This window comes from Periplaneta americana, chromosome 17 (genome assembly GCF_040183065.1).
Source record: "Periplaneta americana isolate PAMFEO1 chromosome 17, P.americana_PAMFEO1_priV1, whole genome shotgun sequence".
Classification (NCBI taxonomy): domain Eukaryota; kingdom Metazoa; phylum Arthropoda; class Insecta; order Blattodea; family Blattidae; genus Periplaneta; species Periplaneta americana.
In genome coordinates this window covers 118,680,763-118,704,260 of record NC_091133.1, presented here as the reverse complement: position 1 = coordinate 118,704,260, position 23,498 = coordinate 118,680,763, and the positions used below count along the sequence as shown (strand labels likewise).

Here is a 23,498-nt window from a genome sequence, read left to right as displayed (position 1 = left end):
CCTGAGACATAAAATATATTACAGTATAAAACAAAATGATAATTATAACATGCTCCTTACCTTACATAGGTACTATTTGAATTAACATGCATTTACCTTATATGAATTGGAAGTCCATGCGACGATTCTCCTCTTACAACTTGTCAATGACAAGTTTGTGGAACTCAAGGATTTCTGTCATCTCTACTGGTAGTATTCCGAAGGTGTTGATTGTCCTCCTTCATATGACAGATTCATACAAAACTAACATATTTCTTTCTGTCTTTCTATAATTACCATTGATCTCGTGTGTAATGTCTGGGGGGCATGTGGCCTAAACTCTGTCCTTCAAGTAACCTCATAGGAAGAAATATCTAGTGGTAGCTGTTAAAAAAAAAATATTTTCGAAAATACAACAAGAGTTATTTGGAATTTGGATTTTTTTGGTGTGATGATGAAGATTACCCAAAACCTGAGTGCAATGTATGTTACGAAGTGTTTTTGAATGAGTGTATGAAACCCGTGAAATTGAAAAGACACTTAAGAAACGAAACATGCACATATGAAAAGTAAACCTGTCGAATTTTTTCATTGATGTGCAGAAAAACTCAACAAACAAATCAAAGTTATTTCTGATGTAGATTCGACAACTAAAAAAGCCTTAAAAACTTCATATATTGTTAGTCTTCACATCACAAAGAGCGCGAAAGCCCACTCTATAGGCTGATATAGCTGCGAAAGATATAGTTAAAACAATATTTTGTGAAAGATTATCAAAGGACATTGATTTAATACCACTCTCAGACGATACAGTTACTTGCCCAATTAATAATATGGCTAATAATAAAGAATCTCAACTTATTAGTAGAATAACAGAAAGTTCGTTTTATTTACTTCAGACAGACGAGACAACAGATATTTCAAATGAAGCAAAATTGATTTGTTGTTAGATACGAATTTAATAATAATGACATTCATATGTTATTTTACAAGCCTTTGCCAACTCATTCAACTGGAAAACATATTTTCAAAGTTCTCAATGAATATATGCAAGAGCATGAAACTGATTGGAAAAGATGTGTGGGGTTTTGATAAGACGGTGCTTGTGTGTTCACCAGTAGGCAAAGTGGAGTTATAGCTAAAGTCAGAGATGTTGCTCCCGATGTTACTTGGACTCACTGCTATTGGTGTATTTTTTATTAAAAAAGCGCCGGCCCGGATGGCTCAAGCGGTAGGGGCACGGCATGGCATGTCCCTATCGCTTGGTCCGAAGGGTTGTGGGTTCGAGTCCTGCCTCGGGCATGGGTGTTGTGATTGTATTAGTATAAGTAAAAACAAAAGGTAAACAAACAGAAAACAAAAATAGATAACTTTGGAAAACGGCCTCTGGCCGGTCGAAATTTTAAAAAAAGAAAAAAAAAAAAAAAGAATTGTATCTTATAGCTATGACTGCTCATTTCTTACAACAAAAACAACTTGAAAATAAGGACAAAAGTATGAAATTTTCAAAACTTCTATTCGTATAAATTATTTTATTTACCCATAAACTAACTCCAATTCTACCAGTGATGAAGCCAAGGTGTAAATACTGGGCAGACTGAAAAAATCTGCTTACCTTATATCTTTTTATATGTTTCTCAGCTTGTCTATAAAAAGTTTTTGTAACGCAGACCCCACAAGATGATCACCACTCATTTTCATCCCCAAACAGAATACAGGTAAAACAATATAACTTATTTGTCTCAGAGTACTCTGTTACCCAAGGATATTTCTTATACCATGACAATTCAAAATTTCTATTTTGTTTTCCTGACAATTGAAAATTTCTATTTTGTTTTCCTCCATCTGATATTTTAATAACTGTAGTATCAACCTTCTATCTTTGTAAGCACACTTTGTTTCATATGTCCAACTTGAAAACAGTTTCTCTTTTAATGCTAGAAATAATGACCTCAATGTTTTCTCAGTATGTGCCATTTTACACTAAATTAATATGTAATACACATGCACTTTTGATTAAACTAATGCTCAACAATGCAGCGGATTCAGAGAATGCCAATAGAGAATGATGGAAGTCTAGCCTCGTTTTGTACGGAGATGTAGCAAATCAATATCCCCCTCCCCGGTTCCCCCTCAAGGCTGCGAGTCAAGCTCACACCCATGCCTTTAGAGGCTTCTGCCACAAGCCTCGCACTGAACTATGAACACTAGAGTGAACTTGATATATGGAAGGATCAGAGTGCAACCAAGTGTTACGATACATTGTTATTACGAACTTATATACCTACTGTTACTAGATATAACTCACATTTTTTGGGTAGGCTAAACCTCAAAAGTCTCATACGAGCTTCGCCACTGCCATCCACTATCAATTAAGACGTTCCGTGTAAATCTGTAATCCATATAATACTGTAGATGACATCTTTATTCTTAAAGTGTTAAGACAAAGTCAGTCATTGTGAGTTGTGGGGTTATGTATCCAGTACAGTATCTGAAAGTTCAATACCAACGTTATTAAGGAGATTTAATTTTCTTCACAAGTGCCTAAATCATAGTGAGGTTTGCACACGTTTTTCGCAATATCCTAAAGGACATTTAAAATGTGATTACTATGTTTTTCGGTTTAGTTTTGCGAAACCCCATATATTTCATAATTGAAGAGTCCACTGCAAGAATGATGGATGTCACTTTCTTGTCGAAAATGAACCAAGACTGTCAATGCATAGCTTAAGACATGTAGAATGTACATACAGAGTTATATGGCATTAACACTGATAGTCATTGTCCAGTAATGATCGGAAAATCACAGTTAAGCTTTGAGTGCTAAGCATTTCAAACTTTCATTTGCTTCTCCTGCAAAATGTATTCCAAATGACATCCATCATTCTTGCAGTGGACTCTTCAATTATAGTTTAAACTTAAAGAATATGGGAAATGTTGGTCAATTTTGCTCTTCTAATTCCTTCTAACTTCGTCCGTATCACTGTCACAAGGAATGAAATTTATTCAACTGTATTTTGATACAAAAAAGTGAACTTATTTATAGATAATAAGTAACATACATGTAGACTATAGAAATGCATTCAGTTTACTTATTCCAACTGAAAAATCTTTCAAATGTGATATTAGTATTATGTAGCAACAGAACTAGATCAGTTATCACAGTCTAGACTTTTGGTAAGCCACCATTAATGTCACTTTCAATTCCACATTCATCCTGTCCTCGAAGGATACGGAAATATCCATTATCACCCCAGTCGTAATTCCAAGAGTTTGCAAGAAGCCAGTAAGGTGTACCATCTTCTACACCCCATCCTAGCAGTCTCACTGCATGCCCACCAAGCGCGCCACCTGACACGTGCTGGTAGACACCTTCAAACATCAGGTAAAGAATTATTTTAAGTCTTAAATACCACACTCACATTTAGGCCCGGTTGCAGAAACTCCGATCAAAATATGATTGGCAATCAAGGAGGGTTTGATTGGCCATCAGTTCTATTTCTGTTGCAGAAAGAACAATCAGTGTTTGATCGGAGACCAGTCTTCCATCAGATTTGATCAACAGATTTTTGCTGGTTAAGTCACTGATCATCGATCAAGTAGGCTATTTATGTTGTTCTGTTTATAATGCAGTTACTGTAATGTATATAGTAAATAGTTACAGCGTAACAATATTGTTTTCCACATAATGGATTCTTCTGATGAAGAAATTTTAGAATGAAAAAAATATTATTAAGAAGAAGGCGTTTCTGTGATAGACATGAATTGTTTTTATGTATAATGATAGAAAATTTGAGCAAAGATTTAGGTTAAGTAAGGATTCGTGTTTCAAAAATTGAAACAAATATATGCAGACAGACAAATCGAAACCTTCCACTTTCTCCTATGAACCAAGTTCTAATAATGCTGAGATTTTATGCTGTTGGAATTTTTCAGGCGGTCTTGGGTTATCTTGTTGGGGGTCCACAAATCAACTATTTGCCGAGTAGTTTTCGTTTTTTTTTTTTTTTGTTTGCTTCATTTTTGTTTCACTATATTGTAGTCTATATACAAATAGAATCCGCCTGTTTCCTTTCCACAAAAAGCAACAAAACAGCAAAACATTCACTTGAACATTCACTTATTTTCCTAGTCACCGCCTACTTGATGCATTCGTTTCGTGACTTTTAAAGAGCATCAAATTGGCTATGGTTGCTAAATAGCGCTGTTGTCAAATGTATTTCTTTCTCAAATCAGCAATTAGTAAATTGAGACAAGTTGATTGGAGATTCACGTTTGTGCAACGCAATGAACAATCAAATAAATCAGACATCAACTAATTGGCGATCAGGGACTGATTTGATTTGCGTTTCTGCAACCGGGCCTTACTGTACATAAAATATCTATAAGTTCCATACCTGTGCGGTAATGTAGAAAATCTTCATATACTGTTAAGGCTGCTTCAGCAGGGCCATTTAGCATTAATTCTTTCTGAATTGCCTTCACACTACCAGGCACTGAGTAAGCAGTTTTACCTGGAAAAGAAACATCCAAGTGAGTGCCCAGGAGAAGACACGGAGATCACACATACTTTCTCATTATACATTGAGGGGGTCGCGTGCAAAAAGGGCGCTTCTCTAAGATGCAAGTTTTGAGAAAATTGATGCTGAATATTCAAACTGTAATACTTTTACTGAATCATCATTATCGTCCTTGCAGGTATTAGGCCTAGTGGCCTGTTACGGTCTCCATCCATCTTTTCAGGGGTCGTCCCAAAGATCGTCTTCCATGTGGTATATAGCGAAGAATTTGTCTTGGGAGTCTGAAACGGTCCATCCTATTGACATGGTTAAGCCATTTTTGTCTATAGTGGTTGAGATGTTCATAAATAGGTGTAATTTTCAATTCTTTTGTAATTAGTTCATTCCTTTTGTGGTCAAGCAAGCTGTAGTTGGCAGTCCTCCTTAGAAATCTCATTTCCGCAGTTCTTAGGCGTTGAACATCTGAGTTTCGGACAGTCCAGGCCTCACTACCATACATGAGGACAGGTCTTGCTAGAACTTCATATGCTTTTAACCTGGTATGTTTTTGGGTTTTCGTGGTTGTGAAAACCTGGTTGATGGTTCTTAAGGCTCCATTAAAATGTTGAATATTTTCAGATATATCGGTAACAGGTAAATATGTCAAATTATAACCTAAATATTTAAATGAGTTTACCTGTTCTAACGTATGGGTTCCAATGCAAATTTTACTCCTAACTGGCTGTTTATCTTGGAACGCCATAATTTTTGTTTTGTTTGGGAAAATTTTCATATTGAATTCAGGTCATGTACTGAATCATCTTTGTTAATAAAGAGTCTTGTGTCATACTGATTATACTGTCTTTAGTAACTACCTCTAAAAGTATTACTTAATTATGGTTTTTAGAGAACTCGAAGCTTCATTGCCGCCCTCGCATAAGCCCACCATCAGTCCCTATCCTGAGCAAGATTAATCCAGTCCCTACCATCATATCCCACCTCCCTCAAATCTATTTGAATATTATCCTCCCATCTACATCTCGCCCTCCCCAAGCTCCTTTTCCCTCTGGCCTCCCAATTAACACTCTATATGCATTTCTGGAATCACCTGTATGTGCTGCATGTCCTGCCCATCTTAAATGTGTGGATTTAATGTTTCTATTTATGTCAGGTGAAGAATACAATGTGTGCAGTTCTCCTCTAACTTCATCCCTCTTAGCCCTAAATATTTTCCTAAGCACCTTATTCTCAAAGTGAGAGTCCAAGTTTCACAACCATACAGAACAACTGGTATCTGTAATATAACTGTTTTATAAATTCTAACTTTCAGCTTTTTGAGAGCAGACTGGATGAGAAAAGCTTCTCAACCGAATAATAACACGCATTTCTCATATTTATTCTGCATTTAATTTCCTCCCGACAGTCATTTATATTTTTGTTACTGTTGCTCCAAGATATTTGAATTTTTCCAATTCTTCAAGGAATAAATTTCCAATTTTTATATTTCCATTTTGTACAATGTTCTGGTCACGAGACATAATCATATACTTTGTCTTTTGAAGATTTACCTCCAAACCTATCTCTTTACTTGCTTCAAGTAAAATTCCCGTGTTTTGTATAAAAGTATTTTGTAACTCAAATAAGAAAGAAATGTTGAAAACTTGTAAAATGAAAGACCATGTTAAGTGCCCTTTTTGCAGAGAATATTTTAAAATCAGTAAACATCAAGAGCCATGCAAAAAGTAAACAAAATAATAATTTTATCCATTAATTTGAGAAAAATTCGTTACAGCACCGGGAATCGAACCTGGGACCTCTCAGTTCTGCGTGCTGAGTGCTCTTTCCATCTGAGCTATACTGGGACTCGATTCACGGTGCCGGCCGAACTCTCCTTCTTTGTATCATCAATGGCCTACTACCTGCATTTTAGACATACAAGCCATGTATGCAGGAGCACATATTTAAATGACATGATATATGGCATTATGATTTTACTGTCTTTGGTGATATCCGATATTAGTTGGCAACAATGAAGAGACGGCCAAATTAGCCTTTTAGGAACTGCTCTTACGTTATCCTCACTATAATTGGGTACGAAATTGCCGCTGTGTTGCAGTCACAGAGTGATCTTTTTTTTTTAATATGCTTCAACAATAAATGCACGATGTTCATCTGTCTATGCCATGATGATAACTGAAATAGTATGACTTGTGCTGCTTAAAGATACATACCAATAAATTTGAATTTTTTTAGACAAAAAAGCCGCTCTAAATAAGGGTTCGAATAGATCGGCCTACTAATCAATTCATAAAGAATAATCATTAAAACCAATTGTGTGACAATTTGAAAGGAAAAAGAAAACATTAAAATAAATGATACGAAAACAAAGGAAATCATTTACAATAAAGGTTTGTTGGGTACAAATGATTACTAATTATAGCTAAGGATGATTTTAACACACGAGATCCTATGGTATCAATCGTTGTGTCAGAAATTTTAAATTGTTTAAGCTGATTTAAAGTTTCTTGTGGGATCGTGCCACGGGCACCGAACATGAGCCCAAAAACTGTCCAGTGTGTGATGTGGTATTGTGCTCCAAGATGCTGACAACAAGGCTCATATATGACTTGTTTTTCACAACACACCTCTTGTGGCCGTTGCTCATGCATCTCAAAGCGGATTGTGGGATCAAGAATGACACCCTTATCCTTCTGCCGATCAATTATGATGATATCAGCACATTTAGTAGAGCCATCAGAAGAGACGCAATCAACCTCCTCATAAACCTCATAGGAAGCATTCTGACGGATTGAAGATGCGATGAGAGAACAAATCGTATGAGGGGGATCCAGGAAATAACGACCGTTCGCGCATACCCGCCGCGCAGCTGACTCCCCTTCCTTGTTTGAAGGTCAACTGGCTTCCTTAACATGTGTTCTCATAATGTTGTGAGTACTGGTTGCAACAAGTCGCCATTGTGCATTTTGTGTTACTTCAAAATGAACGACGTGATCGATAATCCCGCCGACTCTGAGGTGAGGAGTGTGATTCGATTTTTGAATGCCCGACATTTGAAACCTGTAGAAATTTACCGGCAATTGAATGAAGGGTATGGTGATACTGTAATGAATGAAAGAAATGTGAGAAAATGGTGCGAAATGTTCAACAATGGGCGAACAAATGTCCACGATGAAACTCGACCCGGATGCCCATCACTCGTCACTGAAGACCTGAAGACTAAAGTGAACGACAGAATCTTGCAAGGCAGGCGCACATCACTCGACGAATTGCATATTGCCTTTCCTGACATTTCTCGTTCTTTGCTTGGTGAAATTGTGTCGCAACATCTTGGCTACCACAAAATCTGTGCACGATGGGTTCCACGGCAACTGAGTGACCAACACAAAACTCAGAGAATGGCCTCAGCATTGACATTCTTGATGCGATATCACACAGATGGAGACGCCTTTCTTGATCAAATTGTGACTGGTGATGAGACCTGGGTGTCTCACAACACCCCAGAGACCAAGCGTCAATCACGCCAGTGGCATCATCCCTCATCACCCAAGAAACCGAGAAAATTCAAACAGACTCTCTCAACACAAAAAGTCATGGCTACTGTCTTTTGGGATCGCAAAGGTGTTCTTTTGCTGGATTTCATGCCAAAAGGCACTACGATCAATGCAAATCGTTATTGTGGGACTTTACGAAAACTACGGCGAGCCATCCAAAACAAGAGGTGAGGAATGCTTTCGAGAGGAGTTGTGCTTCTTCACGACAATGCCTGCCCGCACACTGCTGCTTCAACTCGAGAATTGCTGGATCAATTCGGATGGGAAATCTTTGATCATCCGCCCTACAGTCCAGACCTTTCTCCTAGCGATTTTCACCTTTCACTAAGCTGAAAGACTTTCTGGGTGGTACGCGTTTTGGAAGTGATGAAGAGTTGAAGAAGACAGTGAACACCTGGCTTAATGAACTGGCGGCAGAGGAGTATAACATGGAAATTCTAAAGCTAGTGAACAGATACGACAAATGTTTAAATGTAGGTGGTGATTATGTAGAGAAGTAAAGGAAGCTTCAGTTATGTAACAGACTTTGTTTTTTCAAATAAATATATATTTTTTTAATTATTACAACAAAACGGTCGTTATTTCCTGGATCCCCCTCGTATTATGTCTGTTGATTCGGAGCAATTTTACATGATGGCAGAAACCCAAGACGTGAGGAAGCGTTTCTTGCTCGTCGCATCTTCTGCAATGGGTTGAGTCAAGAGTTCTACGAGGGAGAGTACGTACAGGTACTCGTGCAGCAGCCAATTCAAACTGGGGAGATTATTTTGCCAGACTCTGTATTATAATAATAGGAACATTGAAGGGACCAACAAAAAAGCTTGTAAATGATAGGAAAATGTTAACTGTAAAAGTGGAGTTCGATTGTGTATCACAATACAACTACAATTGTGTTGCTTACCTGATTACACAAAATGTTCTTTACTTAAGTTAAGAAAATCCACCACTATCCACAGAATGCTGTAATAATGAATGCACACAGCACAACATTATTTAAACTTACCAAAATGACGGTCTTTGCCATATGGCACATCATAACCCTCCTCACAGCGTTTCACACATCGTGGAGTGTCCCCTTCTCCACAGGGCTTTCGGGTACCATTCACATGATGTTCACATGGTTCAATAGCGTATGGCTGACATCCCTGGGCACAAGTATGGGGAACTTCAGTCAAAACTTGTGTAATCATAATATTTAAGACAACAGATTTCGAAATATGTAGGCTAAGAACGAATGTAACAATTCATTACATCTAAGGTTGAGTATGTGTGTTTTTACATTAAAGATGTCTGACAGATTTAACATATCACATTTCAAGATCTAGCTGCAAAAGGGTATCTGTCGGATACAGGGGGGAGAGCCATTAATCCTTCCCATTGAAGGCTTTAAGGAACCAACCTGGACAAATACCCAATGTCCCATCCCTACCTTCCCATGGTGCAGCTGTTAGTAAGCATAATTTTACAAGCTGAACTAAAGAGAGGGGCTACTCATCAATTAGCACTGGTCAGCTTGATGAGTTAATGACTGAATTTGGTATAATTTTCCTCTATTCAATACCTAATTCCCTCTTTACCCTTTCCTATCCAGTCCTCTGACTGAACTCTTACTTTCTTTGACCCTGACGGCATTAGAGCATTCGAGGCCTAGGGGTTCATTTCCCTTTCCTTCCTCCTCTTTCTACTTTTCTGTTCCTAGTGCTGACCTGCTATGGCACTAAAATCGTCCTCCAGTGGCTTAAGGAGGGAAAGCTGGTGATCAACAAGATCTCCCAGCTAGGTCCAATGGACCCGTCGACTAACAGCAGGTGTGGTCCTCCAGACATTATGGGGGTTGTGTGTGAATGAAGTAGCCACCAAAACGTTAAAATATGGTGTTCACTTAAATCGGCTACAAGTTGCCATTTTTCACTGTCCATTGTGCAACTCAAACCAAGAAATGGATTCGGAACACCTCAAAATCTGTGCTTCAGTGGCTGGCCATGATAATATCTTTGAAAAGTATTGGAGTGCAAGAGGTCAAATGACTTTATTGTCAAACGCCTGGCATTAGAAAACAACAACAACAACATTTCAAGATCTGTAGTCTACACATATAAAGACAAATATTACACTACACTACAATAATATAGGGTGTCCCATGAATCACGCACCATAGAGAACAGTTCCCTGAACGATGGCTTGGTCAACATGGACCTACCAAATAATGATCCCTGCATGGTCTTGAGCTCACGCCTCTTGATTTTTATTTTTGTGTCATTTAAATGCCGCTGTGTATGCAAAAGAGACGTTACTTTATCATATGCAAACAAGAACCACAGCTGCTTCCAGACAAGTAATCCCTGACATCCGACATGGAAGAAAAACCACTTAAACATGCTTATCTACCATGGCATGCATAAGTGCCTCTTAAGTGGTGACGAGGGGATATGGTTGGTGGTATTGTCTGACAATTTTCTCAGCTCGGTCATATGGATCTGCTAACCAACGGTAGGTGTGATCCTCTGAACAGTTTGGAGGTTGCTTATAGGTGATATCATCATCATCATATCCCTCACGTATTAGACCCTACAGGATCTGTTACGGTCTCATGCCAGCGCTTTCGTGGTCTTCCCAATTTCCTCTTTCCTCTTGGTACATAAGTAAGAATCTGTTTAGGCCATCTAGTGCGATCCATCCTTTCAACATGTTTTTTCCACTGAAGTCGATATTGTTGAACAAAATTAACTATAGGATCCATTTTGAGTTCCTGCAATATGTCCACATTTTTACGGTGTTCCAGCAAAGAGCATCCCGCTGTCCGTCTCATGAACCTCATTTCCGCTGTCGTCAGCCTTTGCTCATCAGCTTTTCTGATTGTCCATGCCTCGCTACCGTAAGTGAGGACCAGTCGAGCTAGTGTTTTATATATCTTTAGCCTTGTATGTTTCTGAACATGGGAGGATTTGAAGATGGCGTTAATGACGCCAATGATTTTTATAAATTTTGATATTTTGTTTGACATATCCTCATCAGTGATGTAAGAGAGGTTATAACCTAAATAGTTAAATGAATTAACACGTTCAATTAAAGTATTATTTATCATGATCTTACTTGGAATTGGGTTCTCTCCCGAAAATGCCATGACTTTTGTTTTCTCTTCTGAGATTTCCATATTGAAATCAGAGGCGATTATTTTCAAATTATAAATGGCTCTTTGTAAAGCATCCTCTGTTTTAGCGATAATAACCTGATCATCGGCAAACATTAGTGTATCAAGAACTGTGTTTCGATTAATTTGAATTCCAGCATGATGACTTTGCCTCCAAATGTATAAAATATGGTTCATATATATAATAAACAACAGAGGGGAAAGCCCGCACCCTTGTCTAACACCTTGGTTGATGGAAGTCCAGCTAGTAGTTCCGTGTTCAGTACTTATGGCAATTTCATTTTGTTGATATAAATTGTAAATGGAGAGAATGATTTGGTTTGGCACATTATCATAGCGTAAAATCTCGAAAAGTTTATTTCTATCAACTCTATCAAAAGCTTTTATGAAATCAATAAAAGCTAAGTGGGTTGGAATATTAAATTCTCTGTGCTTTTCAATTAAAATCTTCATGGTGAAATAGCTGTCACAACATGATCTTCCTTTTCGGAATCCATTCTGTTCTTCAGTGATTTTGTCTTCGTAAAGATGTGATAGTTTATTTTTGATTATGGCTGTATAGATCTTATATCCAGAATTGAGAAGACTTATACCCCTTTAATTCTTATAGGTGATATAACCGCCATAATATAAAAATATGCCTACATTAAAATAGTTTATTTTTTGTTACATCGCTCTCCATTAAGCAGTAAAGGAGAAGTAAAATATTCCGGAGGTAAAATAGTCCCTCATTTGGATATCAGAGTGGGGACTACTACTTCTGATCTCAAGCAGTGACATCAAGATTCTCAGTCCAAAAGAAAAGAACTTCTTAAAGTTACTGGAGATCGTAAAATTGACATATTTTTCATTCAAGAGGCGAACCTAACATGATGTATATAAAATATGTGGGACATTACTCACTTGATGAGAATTGTACGACCCTCCACTAACAATGCCTGTTGATACCCAATAATCCCAAGCAGCTCCTGGCTCTCCTCCATTACAGCCAAATCCACAGGAAGAGCAGCATGTCAACAGATCTTCTGCTGAGAAGTGAAAGTGAGTTTTTCCTTTCGAATGGATGCACACTCTATCTGACATGGCTTCTACAGCACCAAATGCCTGAAAACAGTGTCACACACTTTAAGTATATGGAAACTCAATTAAGGTGTGAAAATAAATTGTTTACATAGTCAGAGGAAGAGGAAATTAAACATAGAATAAATATGGGAAATGTCTGTTATTATTCTATTGAGAAACTTTTATCATCCAGTCTGCTGTCGAAAAATCTGAAAGTTAGAATTTATAAAACAGTTATATTACCGGTTGTTCTGTATAGTTGTGAAACTTGCACTCTCACTTTGAGAGAACAGAGATTAAGGGTGTTTGAGATCAAGGTGCTTAGGAAAATATTTGGGGCTAAGAGGGATGAAGTTACAGGAGAATGGAGAAAGTTACACAACACAGAACTGCACGCATTGTATTCTTCACCTGACATAATTAGGAACATTAAATCCAGACGTTTGAGATGGGCAGAGCATGTAGCACGTATGGACGAATCCAGAAATGCATATAGAGTGTTAGTTGGGAGGCCGGAGGGAAAAAGACCTTTAGGGAGGCCGAGACGTAGATGGGAAGATAATATTAAAATGGATTTGAGGGAGGTGGGATATGATGATAAAGAATGGATTAATCTTGCTCAGGATAGGGACCAATGGCGGGCTTATATGAGGGCGGCAACGAACCTCCGGATTCCTTAAAAGCCAGTAAGTAAGTCAGAGGAAGAACAATTGTTTGTATACATGTGAAGTCTGATTAGTGTAATATGTAGCTAATCAGTGATGTATGCAATGGAGAGGGAAAGGAACTGGCCATCCATCCCATTTTCTCCTGGCTTAGTTGCCTCATAAGTGGTGTCATGTTGGTATCACTTGTGAGGTTCTGACTGAACAGTTCACGAAACAACAACAACAGTAGTCAAAGAAAATCCCAACACCACATCACACGACTTTCTATGTAATGGCAAAGTTGTTACAATACTCACTTTTCCTTTATTTATGGAATCTCTACAATTCGATCTTACGCAGGGTTAGATGCTCGGCCCCGGAACAAATTTTCCCTTGAAATTATTCAGGGAGCTATATTTGTATCTTACAGGGTTTATTCGACTTACAGAGAACAATCACAGAGTAGCATCTTATCATGTCTCATTTTACAAACCTATGGATCAACAATTGGCTCTCTTCTGACAAAGAAAAAATTTTACAGTCTGTACAAAAGAAACCAAATGACCTGGAAATGTACAAAAACTTGCCAAGACATGTTCAAACATTTTTAACAACAGCCAGAACAGGTCACATTGTCACTCAATTGTACCTACACCGATTTCACCTTTCTGATAATCCTACTTGTCTGTGGTGTAATAATCATGATGAAAATCTGGAACACATTCTTCTATACTGTCCATCCATAAACCACAAAAGAAGTAAATTAAAATCATCAGTACCAGTTGCAGAAGACACAACCCTGCAGTATATATTGACTACACCCCAACTCTGGCTACTAGCAACAGGCATCTATAATGAACACTGATCAAAATACCCCTCATTTCTCGTGAAAACAACAACTGAATAGACTACAGTGGACTATAGTGGACTTTATGTTGTCAGCAAACAGCTGGATACATTAAGAAGATTGATTGATCTTATCATGCCAAATTTATTTTTCCGAAATCAACCTGAAATATTCTGATGTTTCATTCTAGAGGAAATATTAACTGTTACATACTAAATAAAAACACTTACCCAGCAAGATCCGCAAGATCCTTGGTCTCGTATTTCTTTCAAAGTAGGGCATTCTGGCCACTGTTCCCTAGGGTCAAATTCTTCTGGAATCTCAATGTCAATATCTTCCATAGATTTTTCTGGCAGGCGAAAATTTTCTAAAGATCTGCGCACTCCCATAAGTTTCTTGATCTCACGCAGAGGAATGTCGTTTCCGAAATTGCGATGTGCCTGCAAGTCAGAGAGGCTTCAATAAATTATATTGAAAAAAATAGAATATCTTTTCATGCACACTATTACTCTCGGTACAGCACAAATTGGTAGGTTTTAGGTAACAGAGGTGAAAACAGTTCTCTCTCCCATCCAGTACAGAATGTAGGAGGCTAGAGAGTAAGAGAAATATTGTATACACACACTTCCTAACTGCAATAAGCTTCTTCAAATGACGCTGTCTATCAAAATGCTTCAACACCAACAGAGGACATACAGCAACGTATTACTACAGTCTAGCATATACACTCACGAAGCTTGAGTCGTGAGGGTACTAGACTAGACGGCATTTCGTAAGGCGGTTAGCTTCTATATGCGCCTTAGCATTTCTGGTATGTGACGTCACAAGCTTGTACAGTAGAACCAATCAGAATCAGTCTATAACAAGCACTTCCCGAGTTTGTTTGTTCACGTGCGAATGTTTCAATACATTGAATAAGTAAAACTAACATTTACTGTGTGTATGTAAGGTAAATAAATGGAAGAAGAGACTGTAAAAAGACAAGTATTACACAAGCAGGCGCGGAAAATAGTGTTTAAGGTGTATAATTATTTTAAAAACGTTAACGAGCAGAACACTGCCGGCCATCTTGATGCTGGCAGCAACGTTGCCAACATGCAAGAAACGACTGCAGAAGCATGTGGTGTGGGATTGAGAACCGTGCAAAGAATATTGTTAGTGAAGGAAAGAGGGTTTGTTTGATGTCATGCTTACAGTAATCAACGGCTAAGGTCATTATTGTCTTTTGATAATTTAAATTCTCTCCTGCGCTATTTGTATTGCACGTGCTCATGAAGTACGATGTGGCAATGTTGTGCGCTGCCTTGCTCTCTCTATCTGTCTCTCTCGACGCAAACGCTAGCAGACTACCGCCTTCCGAATTGCTGTCGACTTTAGGAACAACAGACTGTGCAAGTACTATTCAGCATTGTCTATAATGAAGCGATAGTAGCGATACTAGTGGTCAGCAACTATATATGGATGCATATTTACTACGTATTGAGTTTCGTGACTGTATATACTAGACTGTGGTACTATTGAGATGCTAGATGGAAAATGGAAGAAATACAAAATCCAGAGTATTAGCAAACAACAACAATACAAAGGCAAGTTTCGTGAAACTAAGCCCCCCCCCCCCAAAATCTTCTAATACAGTGTTAATCAAATGGTGCTGGAATTATGAGTTAAGATTTCAAGCATGATAACTACAACATGAAATCGTACATTGAGGAAGTAAATTATTAATAAGAGAGAATTCCAACAGATAAAACGGATCTTTTATTTTTCTGTGAATGTTGGGTACCAATATTCTCAACATCATCTTTGAGACTGATAGCTAAATGCTTTTAAATAAACTTATTTTATTTTTAACGTAGTAACAATTATCTGTATAGTTGGTAACAAGAAGTGATCGTCCAAGAGATTCTTTTGGAATTAAATTGTTTTATTTAACGATGCTTGCAACTGCCGATGTTATATCAGTGTTGCCAGTGTGCCTGAATTTTGTCCCACAGGAGTTCTTTTACATGCCAGTAAATCTACTGACATGAGCCTGTCACATTTAAGCACACTTAAATGCCATCAATCTGGGTGGGGGTCGAACCTGCAACCTCGGGCAAAGAAGGCCAGTACTCTACCGACTGCGCCACCCAGGCCGACACTACTTCGTGGACCATGGGGCAAAAACTACTGGTAGTTAGGGTATTGTGTTAGCAGTAAGGTTTTAAATTGGACACAGTCACCAAAATCAATCGCAGAAGACTCAGCTCTGAAATACATATTGGCCACAACTCAATTCTGTCTACTGGTAGCAAGCATCTATAAAGAACATTGATCAAAGTACCCCTCATTTGTTAGAACAAGCCCTAGTTGAAGGCTACAGTGGACTGCACGTTATCAACATCATGCTAGGTATGTTAACAAGACTGACTAATAAAATGAGACTGTCAATGGGATAACCACAAAAAGCAATATTTGAACTGCTGAAATCTAATCTAATCTAACAAGATATAAGATGTATCAGATGTAATTAGAGATGTGGTTATCAATGTTGACGAGAACAAAATCAAGATGAAAGAGACTACTGTAGTATAAAAAAATTATAGGACTTCAGTATTTTTACGATATTCTGAAACTGTTTTTGTGGCAAAAAAAAAATATTAAGGTATACATAAGAGAGAAATTTTTTATAATATTCTTATTGAATTTGGTATTCCCAAGAAACTAGTTCGATTAATTAAAATGTGTCTTAGTGAAACTTACAGCAGAGTCCGTATAGGCCAGTTTCTATCTGATGCTTTTCCAATTAACTGCGGGCTAAAGCAAGGAGATGCACTATCACCTTTACTTTTTAACTTTGCTCTAGAATATGCCATTAGGAAGGTTCAGGATAACAGAGAGGGTTTGGAATTGAATGGATTACATCAGCTTCTTGTCTATGCGGATGACGTGAATATGTTAGGAGAAAATCAACAAACAATTAGGGAAAACGCAGAAATTCTACTTGAAGCAAGTAAAGAGATAGGGTTGGAAGTAAATCCCGAAAAGACTAAGTATATGATTATGTCTCGTGATCAGAATATTGTACGAAATGGAACTATAAAAGTTGGAGATTTATACTTCGAAGAGGTGGAAAAATTCAAATATCTTGGAGCAACAGTAACAAATATAAATGACACTCGGGAGGAAATTAAATGTAGAATAAATATGGGAAATGCGTTTTATTATTCAGTTGAGAAGCAATTGTCATCTAGTCTGTTGTCAAAAAAATCTGAAAGTTAGAATTTATAAAACAGTTATATTAGCGGTTGTTCTGTATGGCTGTGAAACTTGGACTCTCACTTTGAGAGAGGAAAAGAGATTGAGGGTTTTTGGGAATAAGGTTCTCAGGAAAATATTTGGGGCTAAGCGGGACGAAGTTACAGGAGAATGGAGAAAGTTACACAACACAGAACTGCACGAATTGTATTCTTCACCTGACATAATTAGGAAAATCAAATCCAGACGTTTGAGATGGGCAGGACATGTAGCACGTATGGGCGAATCCAGAAATGCATATAGAGTGTTAGTTGGGAGGCTAGAGGGGAAAAGACCTTTGGGGAGGCCGAGACGTAGATGGGAAGATAATATTAAAATGGATTTGAGGGAGGTGGGATATGGTGATAGAGACTGGATTAATCTTGCTCAGGATAGGGCCAATGGCGGGCTTATGTGAGGGCGGCAATGAACCTCCGGGTTCCTTAAAAGCCAGTAAGTAAGTAAGGTATACATTACCTCTTTAAAAGGCCTATATGTTAACACAGCGAAGTTTCAAAGTTATCATATTTTATACATTAAATTTGTTATAACGAGAATTGGAATCAAGAAATAAACTTCTCTCTTGATGCTGTAGGAATTACCAAACACTTTTCTTTTTGGATTGCATACAAAAACTATCCTCTACAGCCCCAAAGAATAAGTTATCCGATTTCCATTTATAAATTGTATAGTTTAAGTAGAGCTCTATCATCAACTGTAGTACATAAAGTGCTATAAAATAACTATTTCTACACTGTAAACAACTCTAATTTACTGTATGCACAGTGACAAAAAACCTAACCACTTTAATTCCATTAAACTTTATTAACATCTGGGAAAATGGCTGCAAAACGGTATTTGTCGAATACAGGGGGAGAGCCATTAATCCTTCCCATTGAAGGCTTTAAGGAACCAACCTGGACAAATACCCAATGTCCCATCCCTACCTTCCCGTGGTGCAGCTGTTAGTAGGCATAATTTTACAAGCTGAACTAAAGGGAGGGGCTACTCATCAATTAGCACTGGTCAGCTTGATGAGTTAATGACTGAATTTGGTATAATTTTCCTCTATCCAATACCTAATTCCCTCTTTACCCTTTCCTATCCAGTCCTCTGACTGAACTCTTGCTTTCTTCGACCCTGACGGCATTAGAGCATTCGAGGCCTAGGGGATCATTTTCCTTTCCTTCCTCCTCTTTCTACTTTTCTGTTCCTAGTGCTGACCTGCTATGGCACTAAAATCGTCCTCCAGTGGCTTAAGGAGGGAAAGCTCGTGATCAACAAGATCTCCCAGCTAGGTCCAATGGACCCGTCGACCAACAGCAGGTGTGGTCCTCCAGACATTCTGGGAGTTGTGTGTGAATGAAGTAGCCACCAAAACGTTAAAATATGGTGTTCACTTAAAATCGGCTACAACTTGCCATTTTCACTCCAATATGAAATATATCAGTCTTCTAACTGTCCATTGTGCAACTCAAACCAAGAAATGGATTCAGAACATCTCAAAATGTGTGCATCAGTGGCTGACCATGATAATATCTTTGAAAAATATTGGAGTGCAAGAGGTCAAATGACTTTATTGTCAAATGTCCTGGCATTAGAAAACAACAACAACATCTGGGAAAATATGAAATCAACATCATTGAAGTACTCAAGTATAAAACAAATTTCATAATCACATAAAATGAAAACGAGACTTTTAAAATATTAACACAAGTTCTGATTAACAATTAGTAAAACTGGAATTTTTTCTGGAAACAGCGCATTTTAATAACAAGTATTTCCTATTTCCACCATGACCGTGAATGGTAGTTCCCACGATTCAACCCATTGATGAGGTTCTGATTGGTGGTCCTTTATGTCCCACTCTGCTTGGAGAGCACTTCAAAGTCCTACAGATTATTTGGTATATGAATAACACTCTTCACATGCCTTCCTGCTATGTTCCAAATGTGCTCTATTGGATTAAGGTCAGAATTTCTTGCCAGCTATTCAATCCTGTTCAGTTTGATTTGATCCAAGTACTCAGCTGCTTGTTCATGCAGATGACGTGAATATGTTAGGAGAAAATCCACAAACTATCAGGGAAAATATGGAAATTCTGCTTTAAGTAAAGAGATAGGTTTGGAAATAAATTCCGTAAAGACAAAGTAGGGATGATTGTCTCGTGACAAGAACATAGTACGAAATAGAAACATAAAAATTGGAAATTTAGCCTTTGAAGAGGTGGAAAAGTTCAAATATTTTGGAGCAACAGTAACAAAAATATAAATAACACTCAGAAGGAAATGGTCAATGTTACTTATGTCCCGCCCACTATAGAGACATAGGTCAGTTTTACACATATTTAGTATAACTTGTTGCTTCTTTGACAGGTTAGGTTTGGTTAGTTTAGGTTTTTGTTATAGCCTACCTTGCATATACGATTATAGCGCAACATTGGCAGTGATAAAAGTGAAATATTCGTTCAGTGGGCGTTGGATACTCTACATTCACCTATAAAATTTATAAAATAGTTATATTACTGATTGTTCTGTATGACTGTAAAACTTGGACTCTCACTTTGAGAGAGGAACAGAGGTTAAGGGTGTTTGAGAATAAGGTGTTTAGGAAAATACGTGGGGCTAAGAGGGATGAAGTTACAGAATGGAGAAAGTTACACAACGCAGAACTGCACGCATTGTATTCTTCACCTGACTGTGTATGTATGTAAGTAATATACTGTATATGGTACAGTGCGTCTTCGCCATCATGCCCATGATGAATGACCAACTGCAGCCTCCCACCAGGCATGAAAGGAGCTGCCGGCAGAGAGTTGGAGGTGAAGGCCCATCATGAGCTGTAGTGCCATGCAAGAAGAAGAAGGTAAACAAACAGGCATAGCCTACCTTTTTCTTTTTACAGGGTTATTTAACGACACTGTATCAACTACGCGTCGATGGGATTGGTGATAGCGAGATGGTATTTGGCGAGATGAGGCCGAGGATACGTCATAAATTACCTGACATTTGCCTTACGGTTGGGAAAAACCTCAGAAAAACCCAACAAGGTAATCAGCCCAGGCGGGAATGGAACCAGCGCCAGAGCGCAATCCCGACATTTTTTTCATAGATCTAGTACTTCCTATAATGAGGAAGTGAAGAAAAATTACACAGAATTACCGATTCGAAATTGTTAAGACATTCGGGTAATTTGATAGGAGACGTCGTTGCACATACGTTAGTTTTACGCTAATCCTACATTAATATCAAATAAAAGCACACCTTAAAGAATAGACAATAGTCACAAAATAATATTAATGTGCGATACTTATTGATCTGTATGGTCGGCTCTTGTACACATTGTCTTATTCTTAAACCTTAACAACAAAACACAGTAGGTCTTACCTTCCATGTTGTATTAAGAGAATTGATGTGATCAATGAAGTCATCCGACAAAGGATCCACCAAAACTGACGGTTCTGGGGGTGGCACAGAGCTTGTAAACTGCATACAGCTGAGCAGAAGCACTACCGTTAATAATAAATATTCGTACGAAGCCATTGCTGTCAAGTTCTGAAACCAATATAAAGCATTCAACGTTTCAACTAATACTGTTAAAATGTGCGCATCTTGTGCAGTCGCTAATAACAGGAAACACTGACTCACTATCACGAGGAACTGACGACCGACTTGACACTTATCGTCTTATTTAACAGATATGACTGTATACATACAAGCACTATCTAATTAGTCATACTTTATTATAAATGAATGTGAAAGTTCATTTCCATTTACATTAATGGTATGATATGTCAAAGACGCACAATTACATTAAATGTTTAAGATTTGTGAAACAAACTTTCAAGTTCCAATCAGCTAATGTGTGATGACAAATTGGACAAACACCTGTTTCTGACCCTCCCAGCGCCTAAAAATTTCCCAATTTCGAGAGAAATTTCCCGCCTTATATATTTTAAAACCTCTTCGCTCCTTTTAATTTCTTTTAAGTTTTGGAAGCACAATTTCGAACTAAAAAACTGACTTATCACTGACTTATTAGAAATCTAACTATGGAAAATGAAAAGACATTACATAACAATTTTACATTATTTTGATTATCTGCGCCAGTGGTGTAACAGGGCCCGAAAAGTCGAGAGAATGGGTCGAAATTGTTTTTACGGAAGAACCAGGGCACGGGAAATTGAGATAATTTTTGGTCTGTGGGAAATACTCGTCTTTTACGAAAATACTACAATGGCTCATTGCAGTACGTATACATAATATTAAACTTCATCTTCACAAAAAAGTAGGTAATATAAATTCAACCATTTTCACTTCCAAAATCACCTGAACGTCCTATGCGCTAATTTCGCAGCTTTTATTGTACGTAGAGGAATTGCCATGTGGTTGCACATATTAGCAGTAGTTATAACGGTAATTATTACGTCTATCATAGCAGTAAACAATCGTTGCTGTTTCTCGTAACACGCTCACGGCGAGTGGAACACACTCGCAAAAAATCTGCGCGCTGACTTATTTATTTACTCTGGTGGAGATTATATATACCTACCCTAAACATATTTAATTAAAAAGTCACACTTTCTTCATGTATAGCCTAGTGTACCTGAGATCTTACTTTGCAAACTCTTGTTATTACATTTATTCGACAATAATGAGCCTTTATTCAAATGTACCAATGCCAATAAGAAGTTGATGAACGATAGATAATTCGCAGTAGTAGGAAAATGTTAATGTTATCAGGATATTATAATCGCATCCAATTTGCGTCGTTCTGTTCCCTGTCCTTTTTTGTAGGCTGTGGCTGTAGGCCGACCGGTACGTTAGAATTTGTTGCATGCTATTAAAAATCATTCCATAGATGGCCAATCCCTGAGATATAGGTACATTAAAATGTACAGACTACGTATAAATTCAATGTAGATATTATATACAAAGTGTTCAATTGTTTATTACATTAAACAACGAGTTTACACAGTTACATCAAGGAGGAGGATCTGAACCATAGTAGGCCTATAAAACGTCTTTGATAGTAGGATCACTCCACTGTTCATAAGCATATTCTGATTTTTTTTTTCAAGCTTTGTCATATCTCGGTCCAGTTTTGTATTAGAAGCCAAGTTTTGTCGTTTTTAGTGATTTTCTTCAATTAATACCGGTACATATTTACATGATGAACCAGCTCTTCCCGAAATGTTATCTTTCCCCCACCCACCAAAAAGCTTACATTTGTAGAATATATTGCAAATCAGGTCCAGATGAGTTGGAATGTTAGTACGCATATTACACTCCGACACGGTACATTCTCGACCAGCGACTGTTACAGTGTTCTTCCGCGAATTTGATAACTTTCAGCTTAAAACTCTCTGTGTAACTTGATTATTTCGGTCGGTTCTTATCCACTGTCGAAACAATTTTATCGACACAACTGATTACTGCATATATCCTAAGAATACTGTGTTATTAATTGAAGAGCACCTATATTTTGCGCGTATAAAAAAAGAACCAATCACGATTGCAGTGGTTCCATGCATTGTTGTTTAAAAACTTGAATTTAAACATAAGCAGTGCATCCAATCTTACGACTTTCGATATTATTAAAATGGGAATTTTTTTTTATTTTAACGGGAAAAACTGAGGTGCGTCCATTACGCAGGTAAATACGATATGTTAGATAATTATATCTCCAAACACAAACATTGCAACAATATGAGAAAATAATAATAATAATGGTCCCAACTTCTGATAAATGGGGTACATCTGCAAGTACTACGAAAATAAAATGAATTTATCCAAGAAGTTATTTAAGAAAACTATAAATACAAGATCAGAAAAAAATTATTGATAAGCACTAATACAATAGAGCATATGCAAGTCAAATATTTTTTCCAATTAGCCGAGAATTTTAATATGAAATATATCTCTCGTAATGTAGCAAAAGTCTTCCCATTAGAAACCTTAAATACAACGTACTCAGTAAATGGACACATGTTTACACAGATGGATCTTTATCACGTGATGGAAGGGATAGAGTAGGTGGAATCTATCAATGCCAATGACTTCATTTCTATAGCCAAGGGGAGTCCGCATATACAGAATGGAAGTTATATAACCACAGTCTACTATATACAGTCACGAAGCTTGAGTTTTGAGGGTGCTAGAAACAATAGACTGTGACGGTTCTATTTTGTATTGCCTGTAATGAGGCGATATTAGCGATCCTAGTGGTGAGCAACTATCTAATGTTTGCATATTTACTACATATTGAGCTTCGCGACTGTATATAGTAGTCTCTGCCGATTGAAGGTGGTAACAGAATACATTGCAACAAATAAAAAAAAATATTAATTTTGTAATTAAATACATGGTTAATTAGAAAATTAAGGCGAAAGTCTGCGTAGTTTGGCAACAGCGCTCATCGGTTCACCTACGAATATACGAATGGAATCTCTTAGCAGGGTTGCCA

The 23,498-nt window shown here is 37.6% G+C and overlaps 1 protein-coding gene across 4 annotated transcripts; it reads right to left on the bottom strand.

Annotated features, from left to right (window-relative positions):
• Positions 1-2,959: 2,959 nt before the first annotated feature.
• CtsB (Cathepsin B) lies at positions 2,960-20,895 on the bottom strand. Of its 4 annotated transcripts, none has more exons than XM_069815860.1 (7): positions 20,874-20,895; positions 20,420-20,587; positions 13,988-14,197; positions 12,105-12,305; positions 9,054-9,195; positions 4,377-4,493; positions 2,960-3,351 (listed from the first exon to the last, which is right to left on the bottom strand). In XM_069815860.1, the coding sequence occupies exons 2-7, from the start codon at positions 20,573-20,575 to the stop codon at positions 3,146-3,148; spliced, it is 1,032 nt and encodes a 343-aa protein (XP_069671961.1). In that variant the 5' UTR covers positions 20,576-20,587; positions 20,874-20,895; the 3' UTR covers positions 2,960-3,145. The 4 variants fall into 4 exon arrangements, with proteins under 4 accessions (XP_069671961.1, XP_069671957.1, XP_069671958.1 ...); XM_069815856.1 differs by lacking the exon at positions 20,874-20,895 and adding an exon at positions 20,681-20,837; XM_069815857.1 differs by lacking the exon at positions 20,874-20,895 and adding an exon at positions 20,677-20,834.
• Positions 20,896-23,498: the final 2,603 nt, after the last annotated feature.

Excerpts from the sequence above, each read along its gene's own strand:
- CtsB (XM_069815860.1), bottom strand. The coding sequence starts at position 20,575 with ATGGCTTCGTACGAATATTTATTATTAACGGTAGTGCTTCTGCTCAGC. Across the intron at positions 14,198-20,419 it reads CTCTTAATACAACATGGAAG|GCACATCGCAATTTCGGAAA; the intron begins GTAAGACCTACT and ends TCTGACTTGCAG. Across the intron at positions 4,494-9,053 it reads TGGCAAAGACCGTCATTTTG|GTAAAACTGCTTACTCAGTG; the intron begins GTAAGTTTAAAT and ends TTTCTTTTCCAG.